The 26,728-nt window shown below is 45.1% G+C and overlaps 1 protein-coding gene across 1 annotated transcript in view; it reads left to right on the plus strand.

Annotated features, from left to right (window-relative positions):
* The window catches only part of LOC133614767 (uncharacterized), a gene marked incomplete at its 3' end in the record, with an annotated part of 38,246 nt that overhangs the window by 9,555 nt on the left and 1,963 nt on the right, over positions 1-26,728 (plus strand). Inside the window, exons 5-11 of the mRNA XM_072912824.1 lie at positions 140-260; positions 3,914-5,032; positions 20,649-20,783; positions 23,535-23,709; positions 23,771-23,869; positions 25,507-25,598; positions 25,664-25,804. Coding sequence (XP_072768925.1) covers positions 140-260; positions 3,914-5,032; positions 20,649-20,783; positions 23,535-23,709; positions 23,771-23,869; positions 25,507-25,598; positions 25,664-25,804 — 1,882 coding nt within the window. The remainder of the gene's footprint in view (positions 1-139; positions 261-3,913; positions 5,033-20,648; positions 20,784-23,534; positions 23,710-23,770; positions 23,870-25,506; positions 25,599-25,663; positions 25,805-26,728) is intronic.

The raw sequence follows: 26,728 nt of genomic DNA on the forward strand, positions 1-26,728 counted from the left end.
GACCACCGCGCTATGGCTGTCTTTATGCTTTTTTCAGCAGGGCGAGCGATCCATCCTGTGCGATGTGAGAAGTCATCTTTGCAGCACGTTTGTCTCATGTCGACTCTGGAATTGATGAAAAGGGAGTGCTTTGCCTCAGGGGCCTCGGGGGCCTTAGGGGCCTTGTCCTCGGCTTCTTTGAAGAGAAGATTGATCAGGAGGAGGAGAGTCGCTCCAAGGGCCAACTCTCAGGATGTGACCGCCGACTGTCAGCCGTGCAGGTGAGTGTGAGCCAGGGGCCAAATGGCCCCTTTTTCTTCCTACCAAGTTGTCAAACAAGTGAACAAATGTGAGGACTAAAAAGACAAAGACTACAAAGTGTGTTATATTACAATCTGACCACAACTCAACATTCAATTGGAATTGTTGGGGTGAAGAATGGATTCTCAATTCTCGCCATGTATTATTTGGAATATAAATTATGAACGTTAACATAAAAACTACATTTGTGCTGCAAATGTTCTTTTTCTATTATAGTTTGTATGTTATTAACAATGAATAGTTATGTTACTAACGTGTTATTGTTCATCAGGCCCGGCCCTAACCAATCTGGCGCCCTAGGCAAGATTTTAGGTGGCGCCCCCCCCACATCGGCAGTGAAGTGTATATACGCACAAGAAACCGAATAGCTTTGTCTTTGACCTTTTTTTTTTACTTAAAGAAAGCAAATTAACAATCAGAATAGTTAACAAGATAAAAAAAATATGAATAAATAAATGAATGCAAAAAATAAAAAATGAATATATGAAATACAATATTTTTTACATACATATTGCTTAATTTACATTAATGATGTGCACTTTAACAACTAGGCTTACAACTATACCTAATATATAAAGGGGTGGAAAAGTGACTATTACCTGCAGGGCAAACATTAGCTAACCAGAAGGCAATAACAATGTAAACAAAAAACACCTGCTTAAAAGATCTAATACAAATGTCCCTGAGGAATGTAAGGTGGGAGTACTGTAATTACCTAACGTTACATTATTATTTTCCATAACAATTTAGCCCCCTCCACAATATTAACCCGACGTTAAAACAGAACTAGCTATTTATTGATTAGCAATTGCCGAATCATGTAACATTAGCTTAATGCTAAAAAGCCAGGTTACTATCACATTCTGTAACAGACAAATCATTTCATGTAGGCTAACGTTACCTACCTGCTACCTCTTGTCTTTTTCTCGTTTCTCCTCCTCTTCTTTTCTCTTTTTTCTTCCCTGGGCACCTGACAGTTTTGGCCGTTTTGACATCTTGTGTTGATTTTTTGATGTGGTGACGTCCAAAAAGAGTCATGATACGGGAAGGGAGGGGGCGCACCGTGCGTTTTAACGTTTTATTATTCATAACCAGCCCCACAACATCAAAACTATAATTATTAGACAATCTTTTTTTTTTGCAGGTTTGAACAAGTTTGAGGAGATTTTGACCAGGTGGGGGGGCTGTTATGAATAATAACACGTTAATAACATAAAAACTGTAATACCATCCATCCATTTTCCTTCACTTATCCGAGGTGAGGTCGCGGGTGCAGCAGCCTAAGCGGAGAAGCCCAGACTTCTCTCTCCCCAGCCAAAACCACACTGTTCATCCTGAATCCGAGGTTGGACTATCCGGCGTAGCCTCCTCTCCAGTACACCTGAATAGACCTTACCGGGAAGGCTGAGGAGTGTGATCCCACGATAGTTAGAACACACCCTCCGGTTCTCCTTCTTAAAGAGAGGAACCACCACCCCGGTCTGCCAATCCTGAGGTACCGTCCCCGATGTCCACGCGATGTTGCAGAGTCTTGTCAACCAAGACAGCCCCTCAGCATCCAGAGCCTTAAAGAACTCCGGGCGGATCTCATCCACCCCCGGGGCCTTGCCACCGAGGAGCTTTTTAACTACCTCAGCAACCTCAGCCCCAGAAATAGGAGAGCCCACCACAGATTCCCCAGGCACTGCTTCCTCATAGGAAGACGTGTTGGTGGGATTGAAGAGGTCTTCGAAGTATTCCTTCCACCGATCCACAACATCCGCAGTCGAGGTCAGCAGAACACCATCCTCACCATACACGGTGTTGACAGTGCACTGCTTCCCCTTCCTGAGGCGGCGGATGGTGATCCAGAATCGCTTCAAAGCCATCCGGAAGTGATTTTCCATGGCTTCCCCGAACTCCTCCCATGTCCGAGTTTTTGCCTCCGCGACCGCTGAAGCCGCACACCGCTTGGCCTGTCGGTACCTGTCAGCTGCCTCTGGAGTCCCATGAGACTAAAGGACCTGATTGGACTCTTTCTTCAGCTTGACGGCATCCCTCGCCGCTGGTGCAGCGGGTTCTAGGATTACCGCCACGACAGGCACCAACTACCTTGTGGCCACAGCTCCAATCAGCCGCCTCGACAATAGAGGTGCGGAACATGGTCCACTCGGACTCAATGTCCAGCATCTCCTTCGTGACATGTTCAAAGTTCTTCCGGAGGTGGGAATTGAAACTCTCTCTGACAGGAGACTCTGCCAGACGTTCTCAGCAGACCCTCACAATGCGTTTGGGCTTGCCAGGTCTGTCCGGCATCCTCCCCTACCATCGCAGCCAACTCACCACCAGGTGGTGATCGGTAGAAAGCTCCGCCCCTCTCCTCACCCGAGTGTCCAAACATGAGACCGCAAATCCGATGACACAACTACAAAGTCCATCATGGAACTGCGGCCGAGGGTGTCCTGGTGCCAAGTGCACATATGGACACCCTTATGTTTGAACAGGGTGTTGGTTATGGACGATTTGTGACGAGCACAAAAGTCCAATAACAAAACACCACTCAGGTTCAGATCCGGGCGGCCATTCTTCCCAATCACGCCTCTCCAGGTTTCACTGTCGTTGCCAACATGAGCGTTGAAGTCCCCCTGCAGAACAAGGGAATCACCTGAGGGAGCACTCTCCAGTACTCCCTCGAGTGAATCCAAAAAGGGTGGGTATTCGAGCTGCTGTTTGGTGCGTAAGCACAAACAACTGTCAGGACCCGTCTCCCCCACCCGAAGGTGGAGGAAAGCTACCCTCTTGTTCACTGGGTTGAACTTGCAGGCTTTGAGCCGGGGGACAACAAGAATTGCCACCCCAGACCGTCGCCTCTCACTGCGTGCAACGCCAGAGTGGAAGAGAGTCCAGCCCCTCTCGAGAGAACTGGTTCCAGAGCCCTTGCTGTGCATTGAAGTGAGTCCGACTATATCAAACCGGAACTTCTCCACCTTGCGCACCAGCTCAGGCTCCTTCCCCCCCGAGCGAGGTGACGTTCCACGTCCCAAGAGCTAGCTTATGTAGTCGAGGACCAGACCACCAAGTGCCCTGCCTTTGGCTGCCGCCCAGCTCACACTGCACCCGACCTCTATGGCCCCTCCCATGAGTGGTGAGCCCGTTGGAGGGGGGACCCACGTTGCCTTTTCAGGCTGTACTGACAGGCCCGGCCACCAGGCGCTCGCCATCGTGCTCCAACTATGGGCCTGGCTCCAGAGGGGAGCCCCGGTGACCCGGGCGAGGGAAATCTGAGTCTTTTGTTTTTCTTTTTCATCGAGGTCTTCGAGCTGCCCTTTGTCTGATCCCTCACCTCGGACCTGTTTGTCTTGGGAGACCCTACCAGGGGGCATAGAACCCTCCGGACAGCATAGCTCCTAGGATCATTGGGACACGCAAACTCCTCTACCACGATAAGGTGGCAGCTCAGAGAGGAGAAAAAAAACAAACTATAATAATTATACAACAAATGTTTGTAGCACAAACGAATGAGATTCATTTGGGGAGATTTTGGGGGTATGGATGAGGTCACTAGTCATAAAATGTATTTTAGAACAAGTTCAAAACCAAGAAACAAATGGCGGTGTTGCAATGATTATGGCAGGTATCATGTGATCAACAAGTCAAAGTTGAAGGTCTTCCTTGCAGGTGTTCCATATTGTCCGACTCCGGCAGCGGGCGAACTGTTCGACGGGTTCTGACGGCCTGCCTGCTGTCCTTCCTGGCCCTGCTGGGCTCCGTGTCCATGGACCTGGGCTCCAACTTCCACCTGCTCCACTCCACGCAGGCCGCTCACGGCGAGCTCACGTCTTGCAGAACGGCGGCCATCTTGCGCCTGCTCGGTAAGCTTCAAGCCGCGCGCCGCCTGCTCGGGAAAGACCACGCCAACGTCTCGGCATGGGACCTCTGCAGTGATGCCGCGACTGGTGGCGACGGCTACGGGCTCCCGTGCGACGACGAGACAGGCGCACTTTGCCAGGAGATGGCGAGGACCGTCGGCAGGTTACTTGGAACAGGTGACAACCACACCTGCGACCTATCTGCGCTCATCGGAGGACTTCTTGATATGTGGGGAACGGTAGAAGATACTTTGACCAGAGCCAGACGCGACTCCAACTGGAGGGATGTTCTCGCTGCCAGACTCCTGCTCACATTCAAAGAACTCAACCAGCAGCTGATGGACGTCCCCCACGTGCTGGATCTACCAGACTTCCAGGACAGGTGGGGTTTTTTGTTGAAGCACTTGAGCTTTGCGGCGCTCATGACGGAACAACTCAACGACTGCTGGTTGGAGAACATCGACCAGAAATTCAACTCCAGCCGGCGTTTCAAACACCTTCTGGACACCGACCTGTGGGAGCTCTCTCCGGGGAAAGACCTACCCGGGTCAGGCCTTGGACTCCGAGCTCTGACGGACACGGAGCACTGCCTGTTTGCTCGCTCGGCGCCGGCACTCAGGAAGGCGTCTCGGTCCTTGGCGTCGCGCCTCAGCATGAAGATCAGCCTGCTGGCCATCGCCTGCCTCAGCTACCCGCTGGTCATGTTCTCCTTCAAGCAGATGACCGAGTGGATACACGACTACGCCCGCAGACTGAAGGACAAGACCGAGGACTTGAGGCGTCAGAGGCAACTGGCCGAGGACCTGCTGCACCAAATGCTGCCCAAGACCGTAGCCAGACAACTCCGCCGCCATAAACACGTGGAGGCCGAGAGCTACGAGAAGGTTTGTGACCATAATATTCATGATATCGTATTTATGTTTCTTAAAAAAACATTTGACTGCAAATGAAAATACAATTTCACCACTTTAGTCATCATTTTTGCGCTTTAAAAACTTCTTCTGTTTGTTTGATATTGTCATTACTGCCACAAGTGGTGGAAAAGTGTAGTACACCTGAGTAACATCACTGGCCACAGCAGGGAAATAGAGCTGGTGGCCCGGCCTTATGGTTACCAAATACTGTACTAGGGCCCGGCCTTATGGTTACCTAATACTGTACTAGGAGAGCCCTGATCCGGTATTGACATAGATCCGATATCAATTAAATTTTAAAAAAGTATGCATGTAAAATGTTTGATACAAGCAGTCCTGCAGCGTGTTTACTTGTGTGTGATATCATGTGCGATACATGCAGTCCTGCAGCGTGTTTACTTGTGTGTGATATCATGTGCGATACATGCAGTCCTGCAGCGTGTTTACTTGTGTGTGATATCATGTGCGATACATGTAGTTCTGCAGCGTGTTTACTTGTGTGTGATATCGTGTGATACATGCAGTCCTGCAGCGTGTTTACTTGTGTGTGATATCATGTGCGATACATGCAGCGTGTTTACTTGTGTGTGATATCGTGCGATACTTGCAGTTCTGCAGCGTGTTTACTTGTGTGTGATATCATGTGCGATACATGCAGCCCTGCAGCGTGTTTACTTGTGTGTGATATCATGTTCGATACAAGCAGTCATGCAGCGTGTTTACTTGTGTGTGATATCATGTGCGATACATGCAGTCCTGCAGCGTGTTTACTTGTGTGTGATATCGTGCGATACAAGCAGTCCTGCAGCATGTTTACTTGTGTGTGATTTAATGTGCGATACAAGCAGTCCTGCAGCGTGTTTACTTGTGTGTGATATCCTGTGCGATACATGCAGTCCTGCAGCGTGTTTACTTGTGTGTGATATCATGTGCGATACAAGCAGTCCTGCAGCATGTTTACTTGTGTGCGATATCATGTGCGATACATGCAGTCCTGCAGCATGTTTACTTGTGTGTGATATCATGTGCGATACAAGCAGTCCTGCAGCGTGTTTACTTGTGTGTGATATTATGTGCGATACATGCAGTCCTGCAGCGTGTTTACTTGTGTGTGATATCATGTGCGATACATGCAGTCCTGCAGCATGTTTACTTGTGTGTGATATCATGTGCGATACATGCAGTCCTGCAACGTGTTTACTTGTGTGTGATATCATGTGTGATACAAGCAGTCCTGCAGCGTGTTTACTTGTGTGTGATATCATGCGATACATGCAGTCCTGCAGCGTGTTTACTTGTGTGTGATTTCATGTGCGATACAAGCAGTCCTGCAGCGTGTTTACTTGTGTGCGATATCATGTGCGATACATGCAGTCCTGCAGCGTGTTTACTTGTGTGTGATATCATGTGCGATACATGCAGTCCTGCAGCGTGTTTACTTGTGTGTGATATCATGTGCGATACATAAAGTCCTGCAGCGTGTTTACTTGTGTGTGATATCATGTGCGATACATGCAGTCCTGCAGTGTGTTTACTTGTGTGTGATATCATGTGCGATACAAGCAGTCCTGCAGCGTGTTTACATGTGTGTGATATAATGTGCGATACATGCAGTCCTGCAGTGTGTTTACTTGTGTGTGATACCATGTGCGATACATGTAGTTCTGCAGCGTGTTTACTTGTGTGTGATATCCTGTGATACATGCAGTTCTGCAGCGTGTTTACATGTGTGTGATATCATGTGCGATACATGCAGTCCTGCAGTGTGTTTACTTGTGTGTGATACCATGTGCGATACATGTAGTTCTGCAGCGTGTTTACTTGTGTGTGATATCATGTGCGATACATGCAGTTCTGCAGCGTGTTTACTTGTGTGTGATATCATGTGTGATACATGCAGTTCTGCAGCGTGTTTACTTGTGTGTGATATCATGTGCGATACATGCAGTCCTGCAGCGTGTTTACTTGTGTGTGATATCGTGCGATACATTCAGTTCTGCAGCGTGTTTACTTGTGTGTGATATCATGTGCGATACATGCAGTCCTGCAGCGTGTTTACTTGTGTGTGATATCATGTGCGATACATGCAGTCCTGCAGCGTGTTTACTTGTGTGTGATATCATGTGCGATACAAGCAGTCCTGCAGCGTGTTTACTTGTGTGTGATATCATGTGCGATACAAGCAGTCCTGCAGCGTGTTTACTTGTGTGCGATATCATGTGCGATACATGCAGTCCTGCAGCGTGTTTACTTGTGTGTGATATCATGTGCGATACATGCAGTCCTGCAGCGTGTTTACTTGTGTGTGATATCGTGTGCGATACATGCAGTACTGCAGCGTGTTTACTTGTGTGTGATATCATGTGCGATACATGCAGTCCTGCAGCGTGTTTACTTGTGTGTGATATCATGTGCGATACATGCAGTACTGCAGCGTGTTTACTTGTGTGTGATATCATGTGCGATACATGCAGTCCTGCAGCGTGTTTACTTGTGTGTGATATCATGTGCGATACATGCAGTCCTGCAGCGTGTTTACTTGTGTGTGATATCGTGCGATACAAGCAATCCTGCAGCGTGTTTACTTGTGTGTGATATCCTGTGCGATACATGCAGTCCTGCAGCGTGTTTACTTGTGTGTGATATCATGTGCGATACAAGCAGTCCTGCAGCATGTTTACTTGTGTGCGATATCATGTGCGATACATGCAGTCCTGCAGCATGTTTACTTGTGTGTGATATCATGTGCGATACATGCAGTCCTGCAGCGTGTTTACTTGTGTGTGATATCATGTGCGATACATGCAGTCCTGCAGCGTGTTTACTTGTGTGTGATATCATGTGCGATACATGCAGTCCTGCAGCGTGTTTACTTGTGTGTGATATCATGTGCGATACATGCAGTCCTGCAGCGTGTTTACTTGTGTGTGATATCGTGCGATACAAGCAGTCCTGCAGCGTGTTTACTTGTGTGTGATATCCTGTGCGATACATGCAGTCCTGCAGCGTGTTTACTTGTGTGTGATATCATGTGCGATACAAGCAGTCCTGCAGCATGTTTACTTGTGTGCGATATCATGTGCGATACATGCAGTCCTGCAGCATGTTTACTTGTGTGTGATATCATGTGCGATACAAGCAGTCCTGCAGCGTGTTTACTTGTGTGTGATATTATGTGCGATACATGCAGTCCTGCAGCGTGTTTACTTGTGTGTGATATCATGTGCGATACATGCAGTCCTGCAGCATGTTTACTTGTGTGTGATATCATGTGCGATACATGCAGTCCTGCAACGTGTTTACTTGTGTGTGATATCATGTGTGATACAAGCAGTCCTGCAGCGTGTTTACTTGTGTGTGATATCGTGCGATACATGCAGTCCTGCAGCGTGTTTACTTGTGTGTGATTTCATGTGCGATACAAGCAGTCCTGCAGCGTGTTTACTTGTGTGCGATATCATGTGCGATACATGCAGTCCTGCAGCGTGTTTACTTGTGTGTGATATCATGTGCGATACATGCAGTCCTGCAGCGTGTTTACTTGTGTGTGATATCATGTGCGATACATGCAGTCCTGCAGCGTGTTTACTTGTGTGTGATATCATGTGCGATACATGCAGTCCTGCAGTGTGTTTACTTGTGTGTGATATCATGTGCGATACAAGCAGTCCTGCAGCGTGTTTACATGTGTGTGATATAATGTGCGATACATGCAGTCCTGCAGTGTGTTTACTTGTGTGTGATACCATGTGCGATACATGTAGTTCTGCAGCGTGTTTACTTGTGTGTGATATCCTGTGATACATGCAGTTCTGCAGCGTGTTTACATGTGTGTGATATCATGTGCGATACATGCAGTCCTGCAGTGTGTTTACTTGTGTGTGATACCATGTGCGATACATGTAGTTCTGCAGCGTGTTTACTTGTGTGTGATATCATGTGCGATACATGCAGTTCTGCAGCGTGTTTACTTGTGTGTGATATCATGTGTGATACATGCAGTTCTGCAGCGTGTTTACTTGTGTGTGATATCATGTGCGATACATGCAGTCCTGCAGCGTGTTTACTTGTGTGTGATATCATGTGCGATACATGCAGTCCTGCAGCGTGTTTACTTGTGTGTGATTTCATGTGCGATACATGTAGTCCTGCAGCGTGTTTACTTGTGTGTGATATCATGTGCGATACAAGCAGTCCTGCAGCGTGTTTACTTGTGTGCGATATCATGTGCGATACAAGCAGTCCTGCAGCGTGTTTACTTTTGTGATATCATGTGCGATACAAGCAGTCCTGCAGCGTGTTTACTTGTGTGCGATATCATGTGCGATACATGTAGTCCTGCAGCGTGTTTACTTGTGTGTGATATCGTGCGATACATGCAGTTCTGCAGCGTGTTTACTTGTGTGTGATATCATGTGCGATACATGCAGTTCTGCAGCATGTTTACTTGTGTGTGATATCATGTGCGATACATGCAGTTCTACAGCGTGTTTACTTGTGTGTGATATCATGTGCGATACATGCAGTTCTGCAGCGTGTTTACTTGTGTGTGATATCGTGTGATACATGCAGTTCTGCAGCGTGTTTACTTGTGTGCGATATCATGTGCGATACATGTAGTCCTGCAGCGTGTTTACTTGTGTGTGATATCGTGTGATACATGCAGTTCTGCAGCGTGTTTACTTGTGTGTGATATCATGTGCGATACATGCAGTTCTGCAGCGTGTTTACTTGTGTGTGACATCATGTGCGATACATGCAGTTCTGCAGCGTGTTTACTTGTGTGTGATTTCATGTGTGATACAAGCAGTTCTGCAGCGTGTTTACTTGTGTGCGATATCATGTGCGATACATGCAGTCCTGCAGCGTGTTTACTTGTGTGTGATATCATGTGCGATACAAGCAGTCCTGCAGCGTGTTTACTTGTGTGTGATATCGTGCGATACATGCAGTTCTGCAGCGTGTTTACTTGTGTGTGATATCATGTGCGATACAAGCAGTCCTGCAGCGTGTTTACTTGTGTGTGATATCATGTATGATACATGCAGTTCTGCAGCGTGTTTACTTGTGTGTGATATCATGTGTGATACATGCAGTTCTGCAGCGTGTTTACTTGTGTGTGATATCATGTGTGATACATGCAGTTCTGCAGCGTGTTTACTTGTGTGTGATATCATGTGTGATACATGCAGTTCTGCAGCGTGTTTACTTGTGTGTGATATCATGTGCGATACATGTAGTCCTGCAGCGTGTTTACTTGTGTGTGATATCATGTGCGATACATGCAGTTCTGCAGCGTGTGATATCATGTGCAATACATGCAGTTCTGCAGCGTGTGATATCATGTGCAATACATGCAGTTCTGCAGCGTGTTTACTTGTGTGTGATATCATGTGCGATACATGCAGTTCTGCAGCGTGTGATATCATGTGCGATACATGCAGTTCTGCAGCGTGTGATATCATGTGCGATACATGCAGTCCTGCAGTGTGTTTACTTGTGTGTGATATCATGTGCGATACAAGCAGTCCTGCAGCGTGTTTACTTGTGTGCGATATCATGTGCGATACATGCTGTCCTGCAGCGTGTTTACTTGTGTGTGATATCATGTGCGATACATGCAGTTCTGCAGCGTGTTTACTTGTGTGCGATATCATGTGCGATACATGCAGTCCTGCAGCGTGTTACTTGTGTGTGATATCGTGCAATACATGCAGTCCTGCAGCGTGTTTACTTGTGTGTGATATTATGTGCGATACAAGCGGTCCTGCAGCGTGTTTACTTGTGTGTGATATCATGTGAGATACATGCAGTCCTGCAGCGTGTTTACTTGTGTGTGATTTCATGTGCGATACAAGCAGTCCTGCAGCGTGTTTACTTGTGTGCGATATCATGTGCGATACAAGCAGTCCTGCAGCGTGTTTACTTGTGTGCGATATCATGTGCGATACAAGCAGTCCTGCAGCGTGTTTACTTGTGTGCGATATCATGTGCGATACAAGCAGTCCTGCAGCGTGTTTACTTGTGTGTGATATCATGTGCGATACATGCAGTCCTGCAGCGTGTTTACTTGTGTGTGATATCATGTGCGATACATGCAGTCCTGCAGCGTGTTACTTGTGTGTGATATCGTGCAATACATGCAGTCCTGCAGCGTGTTTACTTGTGTGTGATATTATGTGCGATACAAGCGGTCCTGCAGCGTGTTTACTTGTGTGCGATATCATGTGCGATACATGCAGTCCTGCAGCGTGTTTACTTGTGTGTGATTTCATGTGCGATACAAGCAGTCCTGCAGCGTGTTTACTTGTGTGCGATATCATGTGCGATACATGCAGTCCTGCAGCGTGTTTACTTCTGTGCGATATCATGTGCGATACAAGCAGTCCTGCAGCGTGTTTACTTGTGTGCGATATCATGTGCGATACAAGCAGTCCTGCAGCGTGTTTACTTGTGTGTGATATCATGTGCGATACATGCAGTCCTGCAGCGTGTTTACTTGTGTGTGACATCATGTGCGATACATGCAGTCCTGCAGCGTGTTACTTGTGTGTGATATCGTGCAATACATGCAGTCCTGCAGCGTGTTTACTTGTGTGTGATATTATGTGCGATACAAGCGGTCCTGCAGCGTGTTTACTTGTGTGCGATATCATGTGCGATACATGCAGTCCTGCAGCGTGTTTACTTGTGTGTGATTTCATGTGCGATACAAGCAGTCCTGCAGCGTGTTTACTTGTGTGTGATATCGTGTGATACATGCAGTTCTGCAGCGTGTTTACTTGTGTGTGATATCATGTGCGATACAAGCAGTCCTGCAGCGTGTTTACTTGTGTGTGATATCATGTGCGATACATGCAGTCCTGCAGCGTGTTTACTTGTGTGTGATATCATGTGTGATACATGCAGTCCTGCAGCGTGTTTACTTGTGTGTGATATCATGTGCGATACATGCAGTCCTGCAGCATGTTTACCTGTGTGTGATATCATGTGCGATACATGCAGTCCTGCAGCGTGTTTACTTGTGTGTGATATCATGTGCGATACAAGCAGTCCTGCAGCGTGTTTACTTGTGTGTGATATCATGTGCGATACATGCAGTCCTGCAGCGTGTTTACTTGTGTGTGATATCATGTGCGATACATGCAGTCCTGCAGCGTGTTTACTTGTGTGTGATATCATGTGCGATACATGCAGTCCTGCAGCGTGTTTACTTGTGTGCGATATCATGTGCGATACATGCAGTCCTGCAGCGTGTTTACTTGTGTGCGATATCATGTGCGATACATGCAGTCCTGCAGCGTGTTTACTTGTGTGTGATATCATGTGCGATACATGCAGTTCTGCAGCGTGTTTACTTGTGTGTGATATCATGTGCGATACATGCAGTCCTGCAGCGTGTTTACTTGTGTGTGATATCATGTGCGATACATGCAGTTCTGCAGCGTGTTTACTTGTGTGCGATATCCTGTGCGATACATGCAGTCCTGCAGCGTGTTTACTTGTGTGTGATATCATGTGCGATACAAGCAGTCCTGCAGCGTGTTTACTTGTGTGCGATATCATGTGCGATACATGCAGTTCTGCAGCGTGTGATATCATGTGCGATACATGCAGTCCTGCAGCGTGTTTACTTGTGTGTGATATCATGTGCGATACATGCAGTCCTGCAGCGTGTTTACTTGTGTGTGATATCATGTGCGATACATGCAGTTCTGCAGCGTGTGATATCATGTGCGATACATGCAGTCCTGCAGCGTGTTTACTTGTGTGTGATATCATGTGCGATACATGCAGTCCTGCAGCGTGTTTACTTGTGTGTGATATCATGTGCGATACATGCAGTCCTGCAGCGTGTTTACTTGTGTGTGATATCATGTGTGATACATGCAGTCCTGCAGCGTGTTTACTTGTGTGTGATATCATGTGCGATACATGCAGTCCTGCAGCATGTTTACCTGTGTGTGATATCATGTGCGATACATGCAGTCCTGCAGCGTGTTTACTTGTGTGTGATATCATGTGCGATACAAGCAGTCCTGCAGCGTGTTTACTTGTGTGCGATATCATGTGCGATACATGCAGTTCTGCAGCGTGTGATATCATGTGCGATACATGCAGTCCTGCAGCGTGTTTACTTGTGTGTGATATCATGTGCGATACATGCAGTCCTGCAGCGTGTTTACTTGTGTGTGATATCATGTGCGATACATGCAGTTCTGCAGCGTGTGATATCATGTGCGATACATGCAGTCCTGCAGCGTGTTTACTTGTGTGTGATATCATGTGCGATACATGCAGTCCTGCAGCGTGTTTACTTGTGTGTGATATCATGTGCGATACATGCAGTTCTGCAGTGTGTGATATCATGTGCGATACATGCAGTCCTGCAGCGTGTTTACTTGTGTGCGATATCATGTGCGATACAAGCAGTCCTGCAGTGTGTTTACGTGTGTGTGATATCATGTGCGATACAAGCAGTCCTGCAGCGTGTTTACATGTGTGTGATATCATGTGCGATACATGCAGTCCTGCAGCGTGTTTACTTGTGTGTGATATCATGTGCGATACATGTAGTCCTGCAGCGTGTTTACTTGTGTGTGATATCATGCGCGATACATGCAGTCCTGCAGCGTGTTTACTTGTGTGTGATATCATGTGCGATACATGCAGTCCTGCAGCGTGTTTACATGTGTGTGATATCATGTGCGATACATGCAGTCCTGCAGCGTGTTTACATGTGTGTGATATCATGTGCGATACATGCAGTCCTGCAGCGTGTTTACATGTGTGTGATATCATGTGCGATACATGCAGTCCTGCAGCGTGTTTACTTGTGTGTGATATCATGTGCGATACATGTAGTCCTGCAGCGTGTTTACTTGTGTGTGATATCATGTGCGATACATGCAGTCCTGCAGCGTGTTTACTTGTGTGTGATATCATGTGCGATACAAGCAGTCCTGCAGCGTGTTTACTTGTGTGTGATATCATGTGTGATACAAGCAGTCCTGCAGCGTGTATACTTGTGTGTGATATCATGTGTGATACATGCAGTTCTGCAGCGTGTTTACTTGTGTGTGATATCATGTGCGATACATGCAGTCCTGCAGCGTCTTTACTTGTGTGTGATATCATGTGTGATACATGCAGTCCTGCAGCGTGTTTACTTGTGTGTGATATCATGTGCGATACATGCAGTTCTGCAGCGTGTTTACTTGAGCAAAGCTGGACAGACAGTAAGCAAAAATAGTCCAAAAGACGAGCCAAAAATAAATGTGTTGATGCCCATATTGCAGTTTTCGCAGTGCACTAAAAGGTAAGACAGATACAAATATTCATATTGCAGTTTTCACAGTGCACTAAAAGGTAAGACAGATACAAATATTCATATTGCAGTTTTCACAGTGCACTAAAAGGTAAGACAGATACAAATATTCATATTGCAGTTTTCACAGTGCACTAAAAGGTAAGACAGATACAAATATTCATATTGCAGTTTTCGCAGTGCACTAAAAGGTAAGACAGATACAAATATTCATATTGCAGTTTTCACAGTGCACTAAAAGGTAAGACAGATACAAATATTCTAATTCATTGTATCATTTACACACCACATTGGTCTGACTATGGTCCGTATCGCAAAAAATGCCAAACTGTCCAGGTGACTTTTCGTCTTTTCTTCATGTTGACTTCCTCTTCTCACTCCATGCAAAGAATGATAGTTGATACTGTCACCTGATTGGCTGTCAGCATGCCCCTCCCACCGATCACTGATCACTTCCTGTGTTACCAGAGAGACTTTGTTCATGCAACCAACCTTGCTTCCATACTTCCAGTCAGCTGATTACTTTGCATTCATTTCAGTTTGCGTAGTCAGGAAGTAGTCTTTGCCATTAAGGTGGATGTCTTGTCTTTTGTTGCGCCCTACAAAGTGTCCACACTGTAAGTTAATACACACCAGCTGTTTGATTGTAACATGCATCTTAGTTGGAGTTTTCATTAACACACTTGCAGCTGATAAAATTGCCATGTAAAATCGCTAATGCTAATCAGTAGCATTTTTATATCTGGCTCAGGAAGCCCTTTTTTTTTTTTTTGCAGATCCAGCATTTTTTATTGTGAGTTGTGTCCTTGAGTAATAATCCAGTGTCAGTATTTTGGTACTTGTACCGGTACCAGAATGTATTTCGGTACTTTTCTAAATAAAGGGGACCACAAAAAATGTCATTATTGTCTTTATTGTAACAAAAAGTCTTAGAGTACATGAAACATATGTTTATTATTGTCATTTAGTCCTTCAATAAAATAGACAACTTGTCTTTTAGTAGTAAGTAAACAAACAAAGACTCCTAATTAGTCGTATGCAGTAACATATTGTGTCATTTATACACCTATTATTTTATACACATTATGAGGGACAAACTGTAAAAAATGATTATTAATCTACTTGTTCATTTACTGTTAATATCTGCTTATTTTCTCTTTTAACATGTTCTATCTACACTTCTGTTCAAATGTAATAATCACTTATTCTTCTCTTCTTTGATACTTGACATTAGTTTTGGATGATACCACACATTTAGGTATGGATGTGATACCAAGTAGTTACAGGATCATACATTGGTCATATTCAAAGTCCTCATGTGTCCAGGGACATATTTACTCACTTTATAAACATAGTATACATTTACAAAAAAGGAAAAAAGATCATATAAATATCGATGTAATCATAGTAGTATCGACTAGATACACTCTTGTACTTGGTATCATTACAGTGGATGTCAGGTGTAGATCCACCCATGGCATTTGTTTACATTGTGACGGTGGTGAGCTATTGTATCCTCCTACGGTGTGTAGTGAAGCATGTTTAGATATTCCTCGTCCTCCAGTGATAATGATACTTGTGAGAAGCTTATTTTATTTGTCGCCATGGAGGCCAGGATTAGTGATTTAGAAGTAGCTAAAACACTGTGGATGGATGTTAGCCATGTCATAAAGCATCTCTTCCTGAGGGTGTTTCAGTGTTATAACTTCACCTTTATCTTGACTTTTTACACCAAAATGCGTCCATTCTCCCTTTTCTGTCTACACACTGTGTCTGCTTGTAAGTACTCTGTGTGTGTGCGCTGCCCAACATGCTCCTCTGCTCCTAAAAGCAGCAATGTCAGCACGTGACGACGCCTTGTCACGCCCGTTAAAAAGAAAATAGAAACAAATATGGGGAAGCGGTACTTTTCAAACAGAGTATTTTTTTATTAAATAGTAGTGCGATACTACACATAGATCATAATATATCATTGTGAAGCCGTACAGCAGCTTTTAACGCATGCTTTTTGTTTGTTTGTCTCCCTGAAATGGAGGAGAAACAAACACGCTGAGCACGCTCTCTGCAGAATGGACGCTGCCTTTGTAGCTATTGTGGACATAATTGCCTGTAATTGCCCTGCTTCATATTCATCAGAAGATAAAAGGTGTGATGGCTGAACGTTGCCTTTGGCTTATTGAAGAGGTTTGATAAAGCTGGGGCCAAAACACTCCTCAGGGAGGATGGGGGGAGGGGCCTCCGTTTCAAACTCATGTGGAATTCTGAAAATTCGCATTCACTCCAAAATTCTTACAACAAATTATTAGGGAGCTCACTTGCGATAGTGCACTATCAACACCGTGTATGGTGAGGATGGTGTTCTGCTGACCTCGACTGCGGATGTTGTGGATCGGTGGAGGGAATACTTCGAAGACCTCCTCAATCCCACCAACACGTCTTCCTATGAGGAAGCAGTGCCTGGGGAATCTGTGGTGGGCTCTCCTATTTCTGGGGCTGAGGTTGCTGAGGTAGTTAAAAAGCTCCTCGGTGGCAAGGCCCCGGGGGTGGATGAGATCCGCCCGGAGTTCTTTAAGGCTCTGGATGCTGTGGGGCTATCTTGGTTGACAAGACTCTGCAGCATCGCGTGGACATCGGGGGCGGTACCTCTGGATTGGCAGACCGGGGTGGTGGTTCCTCTCTTTAAGAAGGGGAACCGGAGGGTGTGTTCTAACTATCGTGGGATCACACTCCTCAGCCTTCCCGGTAAGGTCTATTCAGGTGTACTGGAGAGGAGGCTACGCCGGATAGTCGAAACTCGGATTCAGGAGGAACAGTGTGGTTTTCGTCCTGGTCGTGGAACTGTGGACCAGCTCTATACTCTGGGCAGGGTCCTTGAGGGTGCATGGGAGTTTGCCCAACCAGTCTACATGTGTTTTGTGGACTTGGAGAAGGCATTCGACCGTGTCCCTCGGGAAGTCCTGTGGGGAGTGCTCAGAGAGTATGGGGTATCGGACTGTCTGATTGTGGCGGTCCGCTCCCTGTATGATCAGTGCCAGAGCTTGGTCCGCATTGCCGGCAGTAAGTCGGACACGTTTCCAGTGAGGGTTGGACTCCGCCAAGGCTGCCCTTTGTCACCCATTCTGTTCATAACCTTTATGGACAGAATTTCTAGGCGCAGTCAAGGCGTTGAGGGGATCTGGTTTGGTGGCTGCAGGATTAGGTCTCTGCTTTTTGCAGATGATGTGGTCCTGATGGCTTCATCTGGCCAGGATCTTCAGCTCTCACTGGATCGGTTCGCAGCCGAGTGTGAAGCGACTGGGATGAGAATCAGCACCTCCAAGTCCCAGTCCATGGTTCTCGCCCGGAAAAGGGTGGAGTGCCATCTCCGGGTTGGGGAGGAGATCTTGCCCCAAGTGGAGGAGTTCAAGTACCTCGGAGTCTTGTTCACGAGTGATGGAAGAGTGGATCGTGAGATCGACAGGCGGATCGGTGCGGCGTCTTCAGTAATGCGGACGCTGTATCGATCCGTTGTGGTGAAGAAGGAGCTGAGCCGGAAGGCAAAGCTCTCAATTTACCGGTCGATCTACGTTCCCATCCTCACCTATGGTCATGAGCTTTGGGTTATGACCGAAAGGACAAGATCACGGGTACAAGCGGCCCAAATGAGTTTCCTCCGCCGGGTGGCGGGGCTCTCCCTTAGAGATAGGGTGAGAAGCTCTGTCATCCGGGGGGAGCTCAAAGTAAAGCCGCTGCTCCTCCACATGGAGAGGAGCCAGATGAGGTGGTTCGGGCATCTGGTCAGGATGCCACCCGAACGCCTCCCTAGGGAGGTGTTTAGGGCACGTCCCACCGGTAGGAGGCCGCGGGGAAGACCCAGGACACGTTGGGAAGACTATGTCTCCCGGCTGGCCTGGGAACGCCTCGGGGTCCCACAGGAAGAGCTGGACGAAGTGGCTGGGGAGAGGGAAGTCTGGGCTTCCCTGCTTAGGCTGCTGCCCCCGCGACCCGACCTCGGATAAGCGGAAGAAGACGGATGGATGGATGGATGGACTTGCGATATCGGAGCTTTGAACATACCAATATGGATCTGATACGATATCGGCAGGAATCATTCACACTTGTATCATTTATATACAAACCCCGTTTCCATATGAGTTGGGAAATTGTGTTAGATGTAAATATAAACGGAATACAATGATTTGCAAATCCTTTTCAAGCCATATTCAGTTGAATATGCTACAAAGACAACATATTTGATGTTCTTGTGCAAATAATCATTAACTTTAGAATTTGATGGCAGCAACACGTGACAAAGAAGTTGGGAAAGGTGGCAATAAATACTGATAAAGTTGAGGAATGCTCATCAAACACTTATTTGGAACATCCCACAGGTGTGCAGGCTATTTGGGAACAGGTGGGTGCCATGATTGGGTATAAAAACAGCTTCCCCAAAAAATGCTCAGTCTTTCACAAGAAAGGATGGGGCGAGGTACACCCCTTTGTCCACAACTGCGTGAGCAAATAGTCAAACAGTTTAAGAACAACGTTTCTCAAAGTGCAATTGCAAGAAATTGAGGGATTTCAACATCTACGCTCCATAATATCATCAAAAGGTTCAGAGAATGTGGAGAAATCACTCCACGTAAGCGGCATGGCCGGAAACCAACATTGAATGACCGTGACCTTCCATCCCTCAGACGGCACTGTATCAAAAACCGACATCAATCTCTAAAGGATATCACCACATGGGCTCAGGAACACTTCAGAAAACCACTGTCACTAAATACAGTTGGTCGCTACATCTGTAAGTGCAAGTTAAAGCTCTACTATGCAAAGCCAAAGCCATTTATCAACAACACCCAGAAACGCCGCCGGCTTCTCTGGGCCCGAGATCATCTAAGATGGACTCATGCAAAGTGGAAAAGTGTTCTGTGGTCTGACGAGTCCACATTTCAAATTGTTTTTGGAAATATTCCACATCGTGTCATTCGGACTAAAGGGGAAGCGAACCATCCAGACTGTTATCAACGCAAAGTGTAAAAGGCAGCATGTGTGATGGTATGGGGGTGCATTAGTGGCCAAGGCATGGGTAACTTACACATCTGTGAAGGCACCATTAATGCTGAAAGGTACATACAGGTTTTGGAACAACATATGCTGCCATCTAAGCGCCATCTTTTTCATGGACGCCCCTGCTTATTTCAGCAAGACAATGCCAAGCCACATTCAGCACGTGTTACAACAGCGTGGCTTCGTAAAAAAAAAAGAGTGCGGGTACTTTCCTGGACCGCCTGCAGTCCAGACCTGTCTCCCATGGAAAATGTGTGGCGCATTATGAAGCGTAAAATACGACAGCGGAGACCCCGGACTGTTGAACGACTGAAGCTCTACATAAAACAAGAATGGGAAAGAATTCCACTTTCAAAGCTTCAACAATTAGTTTCCTCAGATCCCAATCGTTTATTGAGTGTTGTTAAAAGGAAAGGTGATGTAACACAGTGGTGAACATGCCCTTTCCCAACTACTTTGGCACGTGTTGCAGCCATGAAATTCTAAGCATAAAAAAAATAAAGTTTATGAGTTTGAACATCAAATATGTTGTCTTTGTAGCATATTCAACTGAATATGGCTTGAAAAGGATTTGCAAATCATTGTATTCCGTTTATATTTACATCTAACTCAATTTCCCAACTCATATGGAAACAGGGTTTGTATTATTTATATATTATACTTAGTCGTGTGGAATGTTAGAAAATGTTTGATGAAGTGAAATGAGCCAAACAGAGAACAACAGTAAGCATACAAAAACACTAACCTATTCATTATTTATCTTCTGGAATGGACCTATACTGTCTTTAAGTTGAAGTGGAGTGCTAATTGTTTTTGGCGACACCTAGTGGCCACAGTACCTCATTAAATGAAGCTCATGACGAGGATTGGAAACCAGTACTTTTTTTGTGTGCTGTTTTACACTGCAATATTGTTCTATTACGCTCACGTATGTCTAGCTTGTGTGCTATTGTGTGCTTGGCTGCGGTGTAGCTGCTAGCTCCTAGTCGCCTGTAGCTTAGCATGTTCACCTTTTGTAAATGACTAAAATACAAGAACTAATGTGCTTCTTGGAGGACATTTAGGTGTTTTGTTGCTTTTGGACCAATATCCGATATTATTATGGCATCAGGTTGTCTTTTTCATCTCATTTTTGGTTACAAACAAAAGCTACGATAACCGACTCAAATTGAAGTGAGTGTTAAGAAAAAGTCCTCTCTTCTATTCCAGGTGACCATTTTCTTCTCGGACATTGTTGGCTTCACGTCCATCTCAGCCTCCTGCACTCCTCTGCAGGTGGTGGGCATGCTCAACAACCTCTACCTCTGCTTTGACACACGCATCGACTCTTACGACGTCTACAAGGTGACACCACACAACTGCACATGTTCTTACCACGTCTACAAGGTGACACCACACAACTGCACATGTTCTTACCACGTCTACAAGGTGACACCACACAACTGCACATGTTCTTACCACGTCTACAAGGTGACACCACACAACTGCACATGTTCTTACCACGTCTACAAGGTGACACCACACAACTGCACATGTTCTTACCACGTCTACAAGGTGACACCACACAAGTTCTTACCACGTCTACAAGGTGACACCACGCAACTGCACATGTTCTTAACACGTCTACAAGGTGACACCACACTCTGGACATGTTCTTACCACGTCTACAAGGTGACACCACACAACTGCACATGTTCTTACTACGTCTACAAGGTGACACCACACAACTGCACATGTTCTTACTACGTCTACAAGGTGACACCACACAACTGCACATGTTCTTACCACGTCTACAAGGTGACACCACACAACTGCACATGTTCTTACCACGTCTACAAGGTGACACCACACAAGTTCTTACCACGTCTACAAGGTGACACCACGCAACTGCACATGTTCTTAACACGTCTACAAGGTGACACCACACTCTGGACATGTTCTTACCACGTCTACAAGGTGACACCACACAACTGCACATGTTCTTACTACGTCTACAAGGTGACACCACACAACTGCACATGTTCTTAACACGTCTACAAGGTGACACCACGCAACTGCCCATGTTCTTACCACATCTACAAGGTGACACCACACAACTGCACATGTTCTTAACACGTCTACAAGGTGACACCACACAACTGCCCATGTTCTTACCACGTCTACAAGGTGACACCACACAACTGAACATGTTCTTACCACGTCTACAAGGTGACACCACACAACTGCACATGGTCTTAACACGTCTACAAGGTGACACCACGCAACTGCACATGTTCTTAACACGTCTACAAGGTGACACCACACTCTGGACATGTTCTTACGACGTGTACAAGGTGACACCACACAACTGCACATGTTCTTACCACATCTACAAGGTGACACCACACAACTGCACATGTTCTTACCACGTCTACAAGGTGACACCACACAACTGCACATGTTCTTACCACGTCTACAAGGTGACACCACACAACTGCACATGTTCTTACCACGTCTACAAGGTGACACCACACAACTGCACATGTTCTTAACACGTCTACAAGGTGACACCACACAACTGCACATGTTCTTACCATGTCTACAAGGTGACACCACACAACTGCACATGTTCTTACCACGTCTACAAGGTGACACCACACTCTGGACATGTTCTTACCACGTGTACAAGGTGACACCACACAACTGCACATGTTCTTACCACGTCTACAAGGTGACACCACACAACTGCACATGTTCTTACCACGTCTACAAGGTGACACCACACAACTGCACATGTTCTTACCACGTCTACAAGGTGACACCACACAATTGCACATGTTCTTACGACGTGTACAAGGTGACACCACACTCTGGACATGTTCTTACCACGTCTACAAGGTGACACCACACAACTGCACATGTTCTTACCACGTCTACAAGGTGACACCACACAACTGCACATGTTCTTACCACGTCTACAAGGTGACACCACACAACTGCACATGTTCTTACGACGTGTACAAGGTGACACCACACTCTGGACATGTTCTTACCACGTCTACAAGGTGACACCACACAACTGCACATGTTCTTACCACGTCTACAAGGTGACACCACACAACTGCACATGTTCTTACCACGTCTACAAGGTGACACCACACAACTGCACATGTTCTTACGACGTGTACAAGGTGACACCACACTCTGGACATGTTCTTACCACGTCTACAAGGTGACACCACACAACTGCACATGTTCTTACCACGTCTACAAGGTGACACCACACAACTGCACATGTTCTTACCACGTCTACAAGGTGACACCACACTCTGGACATGCTCTTACGACATGTACAAGGTGACACCACACTCTGGACATGTTCTTACCACGTCTACAAGGTGACACCACACAACTGCACATGTTCTTACCACGTCTACAAGGTGACACCACACTCTGGACATGTTCTTACGACGTGTACAAGGTGACACCACACAACTGCACATGTTCTTACGACGTCTACAAGGTGACACCACACAACTGCACATGTTCTTACCACGTCTACAAGGTGACACCACACTCTGCACATGTTCTTACGACGTGTACAAGGTGACACCACACAACTGCACATGTTCTTACGACGTCTACAAGGTGACACAACACAACTGCACATGTTCTTACAACGTCGACAAGGTGACACCACACAACTGCACATGTTCTTACGACATCTACAAGGTGACACCACACAACTGCACATGTTCTTACCACGTCTACAAGGTGACACCACACAACTGCACATGTTCTTACCACGTCTACAAGGTGACACCACACTCTGGACATGTTCTTAGGACGTGTACAAGGTGACACCACACAACTGCACATGTTCTTAGGACGTGTACAAGGTGACACCACACAACTGCACATGTTCTTACGACGTGTACAAGGTGACACCACACAACTGCACATGTTCTTAGGACGTGTACAAGGTGACACCACATAACTGCACATGCAGGTCATATTAATACTTGTTTACTCATGTCTTCCTGATGGACCGCTAGCTGGCGATGGACGTCTTGGCATAGCGATGTCATACGTTGTGTGGTATCCCTTTCCAACTAGGTTGAAACCATCGGTGATGCGTACATGGTGGCCAGCGGTCTTCCCGAGAGGAACGGAGACAGACACGCCGATGAGATCGCCAAGATGGCGCTGGATCTGGTGGCGGCCGTCAGACAAGTGTCCATCCCTCACATGCCCGACCAGAGGCTGCAGCTGCGAGCCGGAATCCACACAGGTGGGAGCTTTCCTCAACTATTCTTACACTTTTATTGATGATGGTGGTGTCATGTTGGCAGGTCCGTGCGTGGCAGGAATAGTGGGCTCCAAGATGCCAAGATACTGTCTGTTTGGGGACACGGTCAACACCGCCTCCAGGATGGAGTCCACCAGCCTGCGTACGCTTTCACTTCCTTTCACACATTTACCGCCTCACACGTCACACAAGGAGTAGGAAGAACTCCAAGCAGGGCTTATTTAATCCTATTCCTTTTTACATTGCACTGCAACAACTAACAATAACTACAGTATATCTTCATCATCTTTCTTTACTATTACATTGTATTTTATTCGCTGATGACACCAACATGCTTAGTTGTAGTCAAACATTAAAGGGGAACTGCACTTTTTATTGGTTTTTATTCCTTCACAATTATTATGAAAGACATGACCACGGATGGATTGAAAAAATATGCATTTTAAATATTAAATAAATATAATGTAGCCTATGGGAGCCACTCTATTCATCCTATAAAGCCCTTAAAAACATCCAAACACCTCAATTAAGGTTTTATATACATGATGTAAGTATATATGTCATGTAGTAACATTCATAATAACATGTAATATATACATGATGTAAGTATATATGTCATGTAGTAACATTCATAATAACATGTAATATATACATGATGTAAGTATATATGTCATGTAGTAACATTCATAATAACATGTAATATATACATGATGTAAGTATATATGTCATGTAGTAACATTCATAATAACATGTAATATATACATGATGTAAGTATATATGTCATGTAGTAACATTCATAATAACATGTAATATATACATGATGTAAGTATATATGTCATGTAGTAACATTCATAATAACATGTGATATATACATGATGTAAGTATATATGTCATGTAGTAACATTCATAATAACATGTAATATATACATGATGTAAGTATATATGTCATGTAGTAACATTCATAATAACATGTAATATATACATGATGTAAGTATATATGTCATGTAGTAACATTCATAATAACATGTCATATATACATGATGTAAGTATATATGTAGTATCTAGTAACATTCATAATAACATGTAATATATACATGATGTAAATATATATGTCATGTAGTAACATTCTAGTAACTCTTGTGTTCAAAAGGTTCGAAAAAATAAAAATAAAGTAATGCAGAGTAGTCCTGAGGAAAAGGTGTTTGACTCACTAAATTCCTTAATATATATATATATATATATATATATATATATATATATATATATATATATATATATATATATATATATATATATATATATATATATATAAAAGAGTTGAATAAAGAAAAGGAGAACTTGAACACCCTTGTTTACTTTTGCTGTTCAATGTGAAACAAGACGAGATAGTATTGTTTAGGACAATTATTAGTATGGTTGAAGACAAGTATTGGTATGGTTGAAGACAAGTATTGGTATGGTTGAAGACAAGTATTGGCATGGTTGAAGACAAGTATTGGTATGGTTGAAGACAAGTATTGGTATGGTTGAAGACAAGTATTGGTATGGTTGAAGACAAGTATTGGTATGGTTGAAGACAAGTATTGGTATGGTTGAAGACAAGTATTGGTATGGTTGAAGACAAGTATTGGTATGGTTGAAGACAAGTATTGGTATGGTTGAAGACAAGTATTGGTATGGTTGAAGACAAGTATTGGTATGGTTGAAGACAAGTAGTGGTATGGTTGAAGACAAGTATTGGTATGGTTGAAGACAAGTATTGGTATTGTTGTGCCACAGCTCAGAAGATCCACGCCAGCTCCGAGAGCTACTTGGCGCTGGCCAAAGACAACGCCTACGAGCTGCAGCTGCGTGGAGAGATTGAAGTGAAGGTGAGTGCAGCAAGAAGTGTGGTAATTGCATGTCAGTGTTTGTGTTGCTGCTCCTGCTCCTGCAGGGCAAAGGCAAGATGAAGACGTACTGGCTGCTGGGCCACAAGAACTACAGTGTCCAGAACGACAGTCTGGTCTGCCACTGGAACCCAAACAAGGCCAGGAAAAAGAAGCTTGTGGCAAGCAGTGACGTCTCTGTGGGCAACGTGAGGAGCACACCTTCCATCTTCTCTACACCACTCTTTAACTACCATGTCCTACCATCTTCTCTACACCACTCTTTAACTACCATGTCCTACCATCTTCTCTACACCACTCTTTAACTACCATGTCCTACCATCTTCTCTACACCACTCTTTAACTACCATGTCCTACCATCTTCTCTACACCACTCTTTAACTACCATGTCCTACCATCTTCTCTACACCACTCTTTAACTACCATGTCCTACCATCTTCTCTACACCACTCTTTAACTACCATGTCCTACCATCTTCTCTACACCACTCTTTGAACTACCATGTCCTACCATCTTCTCTACACCACTCTTTAACTACCATGTCCTACCATCTTCTCTACACCACTCTTTAACTACCATGTCCTACCATCTTCTCTACACCACTCTTTAACTACCATGTCCTACCATCTTCTCTACACCACTCTTTAACTACCATGTCCTACCATCTTCTCTACACCACTCTTTAAACTACCATGTCCTACCATCTTCTCTACACCACTCTTTAACTACCATGTCCTACCATCTTCTGTACACCACTCTTTAACTACCATGTGACTTACAACTAGCACATTTGTCAACATAAACAAGTCAATATAGTAGCATATGACTTACATATAGCACATTTGTCAACATAAACAAGTCAATATAGTAGCATATGACTTACATATAGCACATTTGTCAACATAAACAAGTCAATATAGTAGCATATTATTTACAACTAGCACATCTGTCAACATAAACAAGTCAATATAGTAGCATATGACTTACAACTAGCACATCTGTCAACATAAACAAGTCAATATAGTAGCATATGACTTACAACTAGCACATCTGTCAACATAAACAAGTCAATATAGTAGCATATGACTTACAACTAGCACATCTGTCAACAT

The sequence above is a fragment of the Nerophis lumbriciformis genome, linkage group LG01 (assembly GCF_033978685.3).
Source record: "Nerophis lumbriciformis linkage group LG01, RoL_Nlum_v2.1, whole genome shotgun sequence".
Lineage (NCBI taxonomy): Eukaryota > Metazoa > Chordata > Actinopteri > Syngnathiformes > Syngnathidae > Nerophis > Nerophis lumbriciformis.